The 13426-nt window shown below is 45.2% G+C and overlaps 2 protein-coding genes across 2 annotated transcripts in view; one reads left to right on the top strand and one right to left on the bottom strand.

The window, feature by feature from the left end:
• ATAD2 (ATPase family AAA domain containing 2) overlaps positions 1-407 on the bottom strand; it is a 30053-nt gene extending 29646 nt beyond the window's left edge. Inside the window, exon 1 of the mRNA XM_027891677.1 lies at positions 198-407. Coding sequence (XP_027747478.1) covers positions 198-395 — 198 coding nt within the window. The 5' untranslated portion in view covers positions 396-407. The remainder of the gene's footprint in view (positions 1-197) is intronic.
• A 332-nt stretch (positions 408-739) lies between these two features.
• On the top strand, positions 740-13426 carry WDYHV1 (WDYHV motif containing 1). The gene is made up of 6 exons (XM_027891689.1): positions 740-842; positions 1030-1129; positions 1835-1885; positions 3880-4028; positions 4353-4477; positions 13120-13426. The coding sequence occupies exons 1-6, from the start codon at positions 769-771 to the stop codon at positions 13251-13253; spliced, it is 633 nt and encodes a 210-aa protein (XP_027747490.1). The 5' UTR covers positions 740-768; the 3' UTR covers positions 13254-13426.

The following is a 13426-nucleotide window of genomic DNA, read 5'->3' as shown; positions in this document are numbered from 1 at the left end:
GGTGGCCGGAACGGGAGGGCCCGGCTGCTCCTGCACACGCACCCGGCCGCGGGCGCTTGGCCCAAACATGCCTTTCCCCCCTTTTTTCCCTCCGCGGGACCTGATCCCCGCCGCTTCCCCAGCTCCTCCCCACACCTCCCGACCCCCCCCTCCCCCCCGGGCCCAACAGTCCAGCGCTGCCCGGCCCCGGCACTCACGGCCTTCCCGGCTCTCCTGGACCCCGCGGCCTTGGCGGAGCCGGAGCGCGTCCAGACGCCGCGGCTGCTGAGGGCCGGGCCCTCCAGGGAGATGAAGTCGGAGCTGGAGTCCAGCAGGTCGAAGGGGGGCCGGCGGCAGCGGCTGTCGCGAGCGGCCACGCGTGCTGGGCGAGCGGCGCTGCTCCGCAGGACCACCATGGTGGGTGGGTGGGTGGGTGGGTGTGTGGAGGGGGACGGACACGGGAGGGGACAGACCAGCTCGGCCCCGGCCCGGCCTGGCCTGGCGCAGCGGCCGCTCCGCCGGCTCCTTCCCGCCTCGCTCTCCCTCCGGCCGGTACTCCCGGCGCGCGCGGCGGAAGGACACGGGGCGTGCAGCAGCAGCACCGCCTTGCGCGTTTGGCGCCCAAAAACTCGTATCGCTGCGCCCGCCGAGGGCGGGGCGGGGCTCGCGCGGCGGCTCCGCCCCCTCCCCCCAGAGGGGTCCCCGCGCCGGGCCGGGATGGCGGCGGCGCCCTCAGGGACGGCGTAGGGGCTGCCCCGCCGGGCCCAGCGCTGCCTGCTCTCACGGGCCATGGCGCGGCCCGCGCCCGCCTACGAGGCGGCGGTGCCGGCCCGCTCTGCCTGCACCTACACCAGCTGCTACTGGTAAGGGGGACGGGGACGGGGACTCCCCGCACCCCGGGGAGGCGCTGGGGGTGGCCGGAACCGCCGGCGGGAGTGGCGCGGCTGCGGGCTGGTCTCACAGCTCTCAGATCTGCTCTCAGCTCGCTTCCTTGCACCAGAAATAAAGCTGGTGGGAAAAAAAAACCATTTTTTTGTGTGTGTTTTGCAGCGAAGAAAATGTTTGGAAGCTTTGTGACTACATCAGGAGTCAGGATCGGTACCCCTTAGAAGAGTTTTACGCTGTTTTCATATCCAATGACAGGAGGATGGTGAGTCAATGGGATGTGATCGGTCGGCTCTGGAGAGGCTCGGGCCTGCAGAGCGCAGCCCAGAGTAGGTGAGACGTGGCCCCAGCGATTTCAGCCACAGCCCAGGGTAGGTGAGTGAGCCTTTAGCCCAATCTCTTAGTGAAACGCAGTCCAAACCCATGTTGTAGATCACTTTGGCTCAGAGGTGTGCCATCCACACCACTTGAGATATTTTAATTGCGCACGGCATTGAGGATAGTGGGAAAGAGGCGTGGTGTCCCTGTGAGCTGTGGGGTAATTCTTCCCTGTAATCTGTCAGTTTAGGAGAATGGTTACCTTTGTGGAATCACAGAGCCATTAATAACCATAAGGTTGGAGAAGACCTCTAAGAACAAGTCCAGCAGTTAACCCAGCACCACTGCGTTCACCATGAAACCAAATCCACAAGTGCTCCCTCCTCATGTCTTTTGGACACTTGGAATCAAAAGGGTGATTTGGAATCACAGTGGTGATTCCACCACTTCTCTGGACAGACTATTCTAATGTGGCCCAGAATAGTATCTCCAACTTCATGCTTCTGAGGGAGAAACTAGAGAAAGTCTGACTGCAGCACAGATGTAAAGTGAGGAAGTTGATAGTTTAGCAAGGAACTAACTAATTTACCTGAAATTAATCTGTATTACTCTGAAAGATGTTATTTACTTCAGATTCACCTATAACTTGCAGATTCCTCTCTGGAAGCAGAAATCTGGACATGGAGATGAGCCTGTTGTCTGGGTAAGGCATTTGTTTCTCTCTCAGTAATTTCGAGTGTGTGCCTCTGTAGTTAATAGCTGCAGGATCAGACACGGGCATCTTCACTGTGAGAAATTCTTCCATCTGAACGTAAAGGAACAGGTTTTTTGCTGTGAGGATGATGGAGCACTGGAGCAGGTTGCCCAGGGAGGTTGTGGAGTCTCCATCCGTGGAGATATTTCGAAGCTGTCTGGACACAGACCTGGGCAGCTGCCTCTAGGTGTGCCTGCTGGAGCAACAGGTTGGACCAGAGGACCTCCTGAAGTCCCTTCCAACCTCAACTATTGTATAGTTTGGTATTAATTTTTATGATTCTTTTACAAAAGATTTATAGGTAGCTTAAATGTGGTGCTCCTTTGTACCATCCATCATAAATTAACAGCAAGACAATCAGTAAAATCTACAGATGACAAGCCTTACTTTGGTAAGAATACAGATTAGTGAAAATTATTCTCTGGGTATCGAGGCTGCCAGCTTTGTAGAATTATAAGTAGATTACTGTACTTGTAAGAAGTAGATGGATAAAAATATTTATGTAGGCTTGCTAGATGACAGAAAAATATAAGCAATATATGTATTCAGGTGTCAGCAATTAATCTGACCCATAAATGGTGGCTTTGGAGTGTCATTTGATCAATTAATGTAATTCAGTAATTGCTGCTACAGAAGTCCTTGGTATCATTACAGAGTCCTTTCAGTTATATGGCACAGAAAAAACTATTTCTTTTGGCAGTTGCCATTTCTGAAATTCTGTGAAAGAATCTGCAAACTTCTGTAGTTCTCTGATTTCTGAATCATTCATTCTCTCCCAAAATGTTGGTCTCTTTGCAGTACAAAAAACGATTCAGTCTAAAAAGAGATCCACGTGTTACAGGGATGACCTTAAAAAGGAATAGGAGAGTCTGGAAAGGCCATGGCAGAATGTGGATTTCTCATAAAACAGCTTTCAATCCATGAATTTTTAACTTTGTTTCAGTGGATTGTAGGATATATAAAGCTTGTGGGTACTTTTTCGTATACATTTTAAGAGATTCTTCTAAATACTGTTGGATACAGTTGTAAATATTGGCCTGGTGAAATATCTTGCCCAAATCCTTTTCATTCGAATCCCTTTGTGGTTTTAATATTTAAAGTGTCGAAAGACAGTGCTCCAAACCCTTTTTGTGAGTGGATTCAGTGTAAACTTCAGTAAGCTGTTAACAGCTGCCTTCAGTTTAATTTTGGGAAACATCAGTGAACATACCTGACTCCTGACATAAGTAACTGCAGTGTCCCCAAACCTCCACCACACCCGTGTTTCTTACAAGTTAAGGAATAAAACTGTACCCCATAACCCAAGTGTCAAGGCAAAATAGTTCCCTTGAAAAAGTGTGCCATAGGTGTTTTCTCCCTGCTTCAAGAGCTGCTACAGGAATTTGTCTTACTCCTGCAGTCCTCTTGATCTGAGCTGTTTGCTGGTTCTTCAGGTGCTTCTGGCACTGAACACTCAGCAGCACTGAAATTCACAGTGTTGTTGCAGCAGGTACAAAATCTCTTATTAGAAGAGATCACTAGAAAATTTTAATGTTAAGCTATCATCATATCTTACTGTGAGCTTTTGCTCAGGACTGGGTCTGAGACAAAAATCCTTATCCCATTCAAGTTCTGTGTTTTGGTGTGGAACACGAAAGAGATTTGCTGTCTTAGGAGTAGAGTACACTTTAGTTTAGCTGTCTAGGCTTAAATCAAAGGAGGGTGCAAAGAAATGGAGGAAATACCGAGGTGTCTGGAAAAGCATGATGGGCAAGACAGGTGTTAAAAAAAATCTCTCTCCTGGTGCCAGAAATGTTACAGGCTTAATATTCAAGGACAGAAAGCAGGCTTTAAAAAATGGATCTGAACTTCTGCTTTTAGGAAACTTTTTTTTTTTTTTTTCACTCCTTTTCTAGTTTCTTGTTAATGGCTGTTTAACTAATGGCAATTGCCCTTCTTCCCAGGACTACCATGTTATTCTACTTCATGTTACCAGCGGGGAGCAGAACTTCATTTATGATCTTGACACAGTGTTGCCATTTCCATGTCCTTTTGACATGTACAGCGTGGAGGCCTTTCGGCTGGATGACAGCCTTCGTCCAGAATTTCACAGGTGATGATGTAAAATATAAAGACTATGAAGGGTATTTTGTGAACTCGAAGTTCTCTTTGGGTATGTGTAGTGACAGGGGGGGTTTCTTGCTTACTCCAGTAAAATAAATGCCCTGTGTTATTTTTCTAAAGCTCTTTACCTTAGGCATCAAAAGCCCTTTTCTTTCCTACTGTAGTTTCTTGTTAACTGCTTGGCACAATATTGCTGATTTGTGTATTTAATGAAATTAATGCTCCTTAATGAGAGGAAAGCACTCTTGTTCTGAGTGACTAAAGCAATATTGTATACACGCATCTTTTGATACAGTTTTGCATTTTCATTTAGAAAAATCAGAATGATTCGAGCAGATTTGTACTTGAAGACATTTGCTTCAGACAGATCTCATATGAAGGATGCAAATGGGAAATGGCAGAAACCTCCTCCTCCATACCCTTGCATTGAAACTGCAGGTAAGCCCCCAGAACTCCTTATTCCTGCTTACAGCGTTGAATAACATAGTCAAGGATGTACACCACAAATAAATATACTTCCAGAACATCTGTCCAGCTAGCTGGGAAAAAATAGGGCTTAAAAACATTTGGCACTCCCTTTTCTGGATGTGTAGTCTAACATGCCTTCTGGCATTTACCATTGTCAAACATTAATTACTAATCTTCATAAACTGAGCAGAGAGTGAGAGGTAGGTAATACCGTTCTCTCATTACAGCAGGGGACTGAATCAAAGAGGCCAAATAACTTGCTTAGGGGTCACAAAGTGAACTTTTTACACACTGATTATACCACGCTCTAGCTCGCAGGTCCCATTCTGGCAGAGTAGATTATACTGGCAGGAGGAGGTTTTCAGGCTCTGCTCAGCATGATGGCTTTGCCTGGATGAGATGTTTGAGATTTCTGTACCAGGTGAATGGACCTGAGGATTGCTTTAAGGCACACTGGCAAGTTGGCAAGTTTTTCCCTAAGCCTCTTTTGGGTGGTGAGTCTAGCTAACAGCCTCTGGGCCAGGCAGAGAGAGGGAGGTAAAGATCTATTGCCATCTATTCTATAGAACTGCTTAAACCATTCTTATCACACAGCACTTGAGCTTATTCTAATCATGTGTTTGGCAAGCTGACTAACATTTGCCATGTGCTTGTTTATTCTCTCATTTTCTTCCAAGGAAAGCACGGTGAAGTTTTGCTTTGAAAGAGTTTTCATGCTACGCCTCTGCATGTTTGATTTTGTCGCTTTTTTAATAATGCAGTACTGCTATGTGCTTATATTAAAGAAGGCAGGGTCAAAGAAACGTGTTTTGTGTTTAGGTCTGAGTGTCCTGCAGTTTTAAGTTGCTGAGAAGTTAACTCTCAGTCTTTGGTTTGGCTTCTAGGGAAGCTCAATGTCTCACACGGGAGTAGAAATGAACTGTGAGAAGGAGCAGGAGCACAGCCTTAGTTATGAAACTTCAGGCGTTTTGTTGACAATCCAGGTTACGAAGTGCCTTAAATTCTAGGTCTTGGTTGTTACGTTCAGTAAAGTTTTACGTGAAGGTAGTATAGGGAGTATAGAATGCCTGAACTACAGTGGATGGTTCACTGTTAGCTGAAACCTCCTAGGGGCTAAGAACATTTTGCCTATAGAAACGTTGTTGTGATAATTGAGAGATAATGAAAGTGTGAGAAATATAGATGAGGACAGTCCAGGAAAGTGAAAAAGTTCTACTGAAATCAAAAGAGTAAAAGCCCTTTACTTGTGGATAGTAAGTTACAGAATGACTCAAACAGTTGCGGATGTGTACATGAATATGTAGCTCAAGTGAATGACTCCATAGCTGCAAACCCTGTAACTCTTGCTCTTTCCTGTCTTGTTTGGCTGAGCTTTATCTCACTGAGGAGCAGCAGCCCCAGGTCTCAGCCAACCTCCAGATTGTCTCTGTGATGCTGGTAGACAGTGAAAGATACATAGCTCTTCCTTTCTCCTATGTGTTAGTTCTTTGCTCTGTATCTTACCATGCTGAAGGAAACATCCATAGGTCATCCAGTCCAACACCTAATCAAAACAGAGATTCCTCAGGGCTTTGTCCAGTGTAGTCTTGAACACCTCCAGGGATGGCAATTCCACCACCTTTCTGGATAGTCTGTTCCAATCTTTGATGACTATTGTGGTAAATAAATAAAAATTCCTAATACATAATCTGAATTTCCCATGTTCCAACTTGCTTTTTTAACTTCTTGTCCTCTTGCCAGGCTCCTCCGAGAAGGCTCTGGCTCCATCTTCTTCGTGTCCTCTGATCAGGTAGATGTAGGCAGCAGTAACATTTCCCCTTTGTCTTCTCTTTTTAAGACTGAACAGACGCAGTTCTCTCAATCTCTCCTTGAATATAATGTTGTCCTGCCCTAAAAAACTTGATGTTCTTCTTTTGGGCTTACTCCAGTATGTCCATGTTTTGGGGTTTTTTTGTACTGAGGAGCTCCAAATGGACACTGTTCCAGCTCTGGGTTCATAGCCTCTGGTCTCCTGGTCAGGTGGCTGAAAGAAACCTGTTACCCTGCACCCCACTGAAGGTGGAAGGTCATTCTCTAGGGAATTTCAAGGCCTGAGTCAGAACAGGGATAGATTGTCTCATATCTAGGATGTCTAGTTCAAGTTGTCTTTAATTTAGTACCAGTTCCTCCAGCTTTATTTTTTGTCTTCCCTTGGTATTCACTGGGGATACTTTATTATGGTGTGTGCTTCAATGTGCATGGTGCTGTAAGTCTGCGAGGAGTCTGGGTTTAGCTGCAATGTCTCAGCACAGTTTTATCGGGCATAAAAGTGCCTTATTTTTAACTTGTTGGAGAAGTGGGTGGTAGACCTTTTGTTATCACAGATGAGCCTGGGGTATTAATATTCGTGTCTGTGCCAAATTCCATTGCAGATAACTGTTTTCTCCCCGCCGTTTCACTTCGATAGAGTGCTCTGCTTTCCATGTTGATTTGTGTTTGTGTAAGATTAAATTGCTTGCATATTTCACGTCAGAGGTGACTGCAGTTTAATGGCTGACAGAATCGACCCAATATTGTTTTAATACCAATTTATTTCTGAGGCACATTTGTATTAGAGTGGTTTGTTTTGTTTGGGTTTTTTTTGCCTTCATTTAGAGTAGCCAAATTCCTACTCTCTTGAGAAGATGTAAGGTTTTTAAATTACTTCTGTTTCTTAATGTCTTTTTTGATGTTTGTGTCATTTGACCCTGGCTGGTTGCCAGATACCCACCAAAGCTTCTCAGTCACTCTCCTCCTCAGCTGGACAAGGGAGAGAAAATATAATGAAAGACTCATGAGTTGAGATAAGGATGGGGAGAGATCACTCAGTCACTCACTGATTACTTTCACTGGCAAAACAGACTCGACTTGGAGAAATTAATTGAATTAGTTGAATCAAAATCAGAGGCTCAAAATCTATACCTCCTCCCTCCCCCCTCAGCTCAGGGAGATGGAAAATGGGGTTACAGTCAGTTCATCACATTTTGTTTCTGCCACTGCTTTCTCTTCAGGAAGAGGAGTCCTTCCCCTGCTCCATTGTGTAGTCTCTCGGGAGACAGTCCTCTGTGAACTTCTCCAATGTGAGTTCATCCCACGGGCTGCAGTTCTTCACAAACTGCTCAGCAGGGGTCCCTTTCCACAGGGTGCAGTCTTTCAGGAACAGGCTGCTCCAGTGTGGGGCCATTGTGGGGTCACAAGTCCTGCCAGCAAACCTACTCCAGCGTGAACTCCTCTCTCCATGGGTCTGTAGGTCCCTGCCAAGTCTGCTCCAGCATGGGCTTCCCACTGGGTCACAGCCTTCTCTGAGGCATCCACCTGCTCCAGCGTGAGGCTCCTCCGTGGGCTGTAGGGGCACAGCTGCTTCACCATGGTCTTCACCATGGGCTGCAAGGGAATTTCTGCTCCAGTGCCTGGAGGACCACCTCCCCCTCCTCCTTCAATGACCTTGGTGTCTGCAGAGTTGTTTCTGTCACAGATTCTCGCTCTGGTCTTCTCTGGCCACAATTACACCTGTGGAAGAGCTTTTTTTTCCGTCTTAAATATATTATCCCAGAGGTGCTACTCCCTCAGCCTTGGGCAGCAGCAGAGCTGGCTGGCACTGGCTCTGTAGGACCTGGGGGAAGCTTCTGGCAACTTCTCAGAGAAGCCACCCGTGTAGCCCTCCTGCTTCCAGAACTTTTGGAATTGAATTGAGGAACCTGTCAGTGACGAGTTAAGCACTTTTTCCTACTATTAACTCAAAGGGAATAAATCTTAAAACTGTATTTGTCTCGCTCATGGGATTTCAAAATTTTTTTAAAAACATTTTCTAAAACACAAATAACCCCAGTCCAACCAATGAACAGAAGAAACTCTCCCTCAAACTCCTCAGTATCTCCTCAGAACTCACATGCTAAGCATTAGCCTTTTGGAACGTGCTCTGCTCTAGCCATTTCCCAGAGTTAGGCCTCTCTATTTATTACTGGTATTGCTCTGGCCTCTGTTCTGCTCTGCTGCCATGTGTGCCAGGAGAAGCTGGCTAACCTAACTGGGTGCTTGGTGCCTTCTCACCTTGCCCTATCCTCAAAGCAGCTCTGCTGCAATAATCATACCTGAGCTGCAGCAGATTCTCCCGGTCCCACCTGATTGCCAGTGACCTCCTGTCGAAAGAAAACAGGGTATTTTGTTCAAACAGTGAAAATTAAGAAAATGAGATTTGGTGCACAGATTCATTATTCCAGGGCTGGTGAGCCTGGGGTTTTCTTTTAAATCTTCTTTCCACAAATTAATGAGGTCTGATTCTGCTTAGTATATGAGTCGTGATGAGATCAGCCCTCCTTACTGCAAGCCCATGTAAAATACAGCCTGCACAGTGCATTTCAAAATTACTCAGAACAGATGGCCATCAGCTTACAGACAACTGTTAGCAGCAGCTCTAGCACTGAAAAGCATTGGTTTGAGTTTCAGCTCTCCCAAGGTGTTTGGTAGCACACTCACAGGATTGACTTATAAAGACTTTTTGTTCTTTTTATTGTTATTAAAATCCCTGATAGTCAATAATTATGGGGTTTTACTTGGGTTGGGTTTTTTTTTTTTGTGGGTAGGACAGCTGAGAAATTCTGGAGGCACTGGGTTTTACTCATCTATGTAACAGGAAAGCTGCTAGACGAGGCCAGGGCAGATGTCTGCAGTTGCTTTCTGTATCTTCTCTCTGAGAGATGGTGGTAGGATCCTAGTGAAAGTGAAAAGGAAAGCACTGATACTGGTAAAAGTAGCTCCTCTGCACTTAATGGGAACCTTCTGCTGTTCTCATCTGAGAATAAAACTCCAGTCTGTTAAGTTAGGTCCTTACTTCATAAGCTTTTGTGGAAGTAATAAATCAAGTTGGATAGAGGCAATAAAGACACATCTGAGGATAGAAGTATTTAAATTCCCAGAGTGGCTTATTGAACTTAGTGTGAAAGATAATTTAAAGCGATGAGCTGTGTTTTACACTGAGATCAACCAGGAATGGTCTGCACAGTCAGTTGTATCTCAGCTGTGGGGACAGCACCTTCCAGCTGAGTGTGGGACGAGTCTGTCTGACATCTCCCTGCTCAGACAGGGGAAGGGAATCTGCAGAGAACTGTAGACACCTACACGAGTCTGTGAAGAGCCCAACTTTCTAAGTATTTTAGGTGCCCCCAAGGTTAGGCATCAGCAGAACTGATCCTGGAGGCTTTGTTCCAGACTTCCCCGCTTCCAGCAGCCCTTCGGCAGCTGTCGTTACACTGAGTTAGTCCAAGGTCTGTGAGCCAAGCTGAGGCTTGGCTGAAACGTTGCTTTCTAACTACTGCTGGCAGAAGCCACAAGTATGGTGGCTAACAACACCGTAGGATAGTGCATGGCCTTTTATTTCATCCTTGCTCCGGATAAAAGTGTCAGACTTGATTTAAGCAAAAGTAAAATTATTCAGGATTCTCATAATTTGCCAGATAGGTCTTTTTGATGGGATGTGTGTAACCAAGTGTGTTTGGGAAAAGAGATAGATGAGCTCTGAGCATACACAAATGCAAGCTAGTGTAATAGCCACAGCACCTGAGGAGAACTGCAACTGTAATGTAAATCTTAAAAGAAATAATTGTGCTGCCCTTGATCTTATGAAAATGTTGTATAACACATGCTCCTTGCTTTTGTGGAGAAATCCTCTTGGTGTGTCAGCTGCAATATCCAGAGGTCTCTTTTGCAAATTCTGATGTTCATCACTGTACATCACTGACGTTCATCTTCATCTGCTTAGGGAAGAGGACTTTGTGGTGTTCTCATGCGTTTTTGCCGAGCTGTTTTCTGAAGCTGTAAGGTGTAACCCGACAGGCACGGCCTTCAGATAGAGCCCATGAGGGAGGAGTGGCACAGAGGGGCTGTTATTGCACGAATAAAACGGGAGAGGTCTCACTGAGTTTTTCCCTATGGGTATCTCCCGTGCTGCTCCAGTGCCATCTATTGACTGGTTTTTAGGCCATCGCTCTTCGCAGGAATGGGCTTGTTTGCTTTGGTAAAACAATATTTCCTTTCATTAAACTTCTCTGATGGACTGTGTTATGCTCTGCCACAATTCTTCTGAATTTAAGAAAATACTTCATTTCTTACAGGCATTGTGACAGCAACTTTGAAGTTGCTAACAGATCTGTGTTTGTAAGTACTGAACAATCCCCTTTGGACTGCTTTACCAGTCACTGAAAAGTTCTATGAAATTATTCTACTATGCTCATGCACATAAAGCAGAAAATTATTTATTTATTTAATCTTAAAGTATATGAAGACTCAGATTACTTAAAACAACACCATCTGTGAGGAAAAGTCAAGTTCCAAGTTTGGAACTGGAAAACAGACTTACCAGTCTACCAGCAAGCAAGAGCTGTTATCCACTGCTAATTGTGCTTGAGCTATGACAGCAAATTGCTGAGCTTGTGCTGTTTTAAATTCCCACACAGTCAGGCAGAAACTGTCCATGTGCTGCCAGACTCACTTCAGCAGTAGGGCAATGGCTGGACATAAGGATTTTCCATATCAAAGTTCAAACAGGTTAACAGTAAAAGATTTAGAAGCCAGACCTCAAAAGGGGTGAGAGTGGAGATTAGTCAAATCACAAAGCTGTGCTGTAGTGTAGATGTGGTGCAAACAGAGGCCTTTGGGGGCTGGATTATGGCTGGGGCTCCTGGGTCTGGGATTCCCGAGTCTGGGATTCCTGAACATCATCTTCCCTTCCTTGTTTATGCTGTCCATAATGGTAATCCTAATTACACAAGCTTTTTGCAGATGAAGCAAATTCCATTCTTTGGATTTTATAATCTGTTCATTAGAGCCTCCACTTGTTTGGTTCTTAATCCTTAAATGCACACATCCATGTTAAAATAAATACTTAATACAGTGGAAAAGCTGTTTACAGTAAATCTGTAAAGTAAAGCTGTAACAGTGGCTTTGCCACTCTGTTCCTTAAACTCTTTCCCTTCCAGTTTTCTTTTAATAGGCATTTGGAAAGATTATTTGCACACTTCATCAGTGAGAACATAAAACAACAAGCGCTCAGATGTTTGTAGTCAGAGCTGAACCTCTGACCAGTGTGGTTCGGAGTCAGCAAAGCTTATACCAGGCCAGCTCCAGGAAAAGGATGGATAAGGCACCTAAACCCAAAACTTCATACCAGCACTTTCCAGTGTGCTCCCTGGGATCCACAAATGGGACAGAATGGTTTCTACCTCTCCTGCGGGGGACAGAGCAGATTAAACTCCTGTCAAAGAGCAGTCATGGTTATTTTTCTCTTGAAATCATGGCAGTTAAGCTTTTCCCCCTCTGACTTCTTTTTTTGTTCAGGATTCCCAAAAAATAAATTGAAGTATTTGCCCACAGCCTAGGTTTATACCTTCCTTTGCCTGAGCATCCCTCTAGGCTGGGCTGTGTTAGGTCAGACATTTTCTCCCCTCTGCATACTCTGGCCCCACAGTGGGCTGGTGTACAGCAAGGACAAAGTTTGGGGCTGGAGGGAAAGCAAATACTGTAATCTGGGAGTAACAAATTGTAGGTTTGACAAGGGGTTTGTCAATTCTAAGAGACAATAAGCAAATCCCAGTTATGACTGCTGTTTGTTATAGCAGGTTACGGGGGTACCTGCTACAAGACCCAGCGGCACATTTTGCATTGGGAGACGGGACACACACACACGAGATATGTGACCCACAAAATGGCAGTTTATTGAAACAAGAAGACAGCTTTTATACAGGGGAACACAGAAGCTTCAGGAATAGGGGTAGGAACCCAACTAGGAACATCAAATCCTGAGGGTTACTGATATGGGGACTAGGAGGGATAGGCTACTGGGGTATGTCAGGTTACTTAGGGGGAAGGAAGAGCTAGGGGAACAATGGAAGAACTGTCCTGGGTGCACGAACAAGGGAATTTGCTGAAGCTGCAGTGCTGCGGCCTTGTAGTTGAGCTGGTTCCCAGGCAGTTCTGCACAGCTGAAGTTACTAGAAATCTTCCAGAGAGATCTCTTCCTCTAAGCCTTCCTTGCAGTGCTTTTTCATTTCTCTCCACGCTCTGTAGGCCTTCTCTGGTCCACCCCCGGCAGTTTGTGATCCAGTTCCTTTGTGGTCAGTGCAAAACTTGACTCCATTGACTTTAGTTCAGAATTTAGGAGAGGGAATAGTGTGTCCCCTGATTTTGAGTAATCCCATTTGTGTGAACGCAGGAAGACCATGAGCACCTGTTGCATTGCAGTTCCCTGTGTTGGTTGTTATTTGCACTCTAGTTCTGTGACCCTACTTGACCCTTCTAGACTGCTGATGTAGGGAAAAATCTTACCCTTTCCTACATATAGTGGTTTCTAATGACTGAGGATGCTTACTGATCTGGTAATGTGATTATTGCCATGGGCAGAAAGAGGAATCGGGGCAAAAGCAACATTTCAGAGCCTGGAAATAGAAGGTTTTGTAACACCATACAATTTGCAGAGTATCTTTCCATAGTGAGCTGAACTATCAAAGAGGGGTTTGGGGCATTTTCTTGATAGATGTATACCTGTGCTGCTGAACCTGCATCAGGAACTTAAATATTTCCCTTTTCTGGTCCTTTTTTAGACTCCAAGATGAACTTGGATGATTTCATCAGTATGAATCCAAATGTGGGATGGGGCTCAGTGTTCCCCCTTCCAGACTTTGTGCATCGATTTGGCAGACAGACTGATTACAGCTACTCCCTGGAAGAACAGTGAAGTGAACAAAGAAGTTCTCCCTGCTTCTGTTTTGAGTGGATGCATTTTGTTTTGCTGCTCTTACATTGTGTTTATGGTTTACATTTCTGTACATGGAATAAGTACTTGGAAAAATAGAATACCCAGTCAGAAATATCATGAACCGAATAAAAACTTTTATTTTGATTATGTAA

This window comes from Empidonax traillii, unplaced genomic scaffold, assembly GCF_003031625.1.
Source record: "Empidonax traillii isolate 1590-97213 ecotype Southwest subspecies unplaced genomic scaffold, ASM303162v1 scaffold325:size649781, whole genome shotgun sequence".
Classification (NCBI taxonomy): Eukaryota; Metazoa; Chordata; class Aves; order Passeriformes; family Tyrannidae; genus Empidonax; species Empidonax traillii.
Note: the sequence above shows the minus strand (reverse complement) of the source record. Positions and strands in the feature narration are given on the sequence as shown.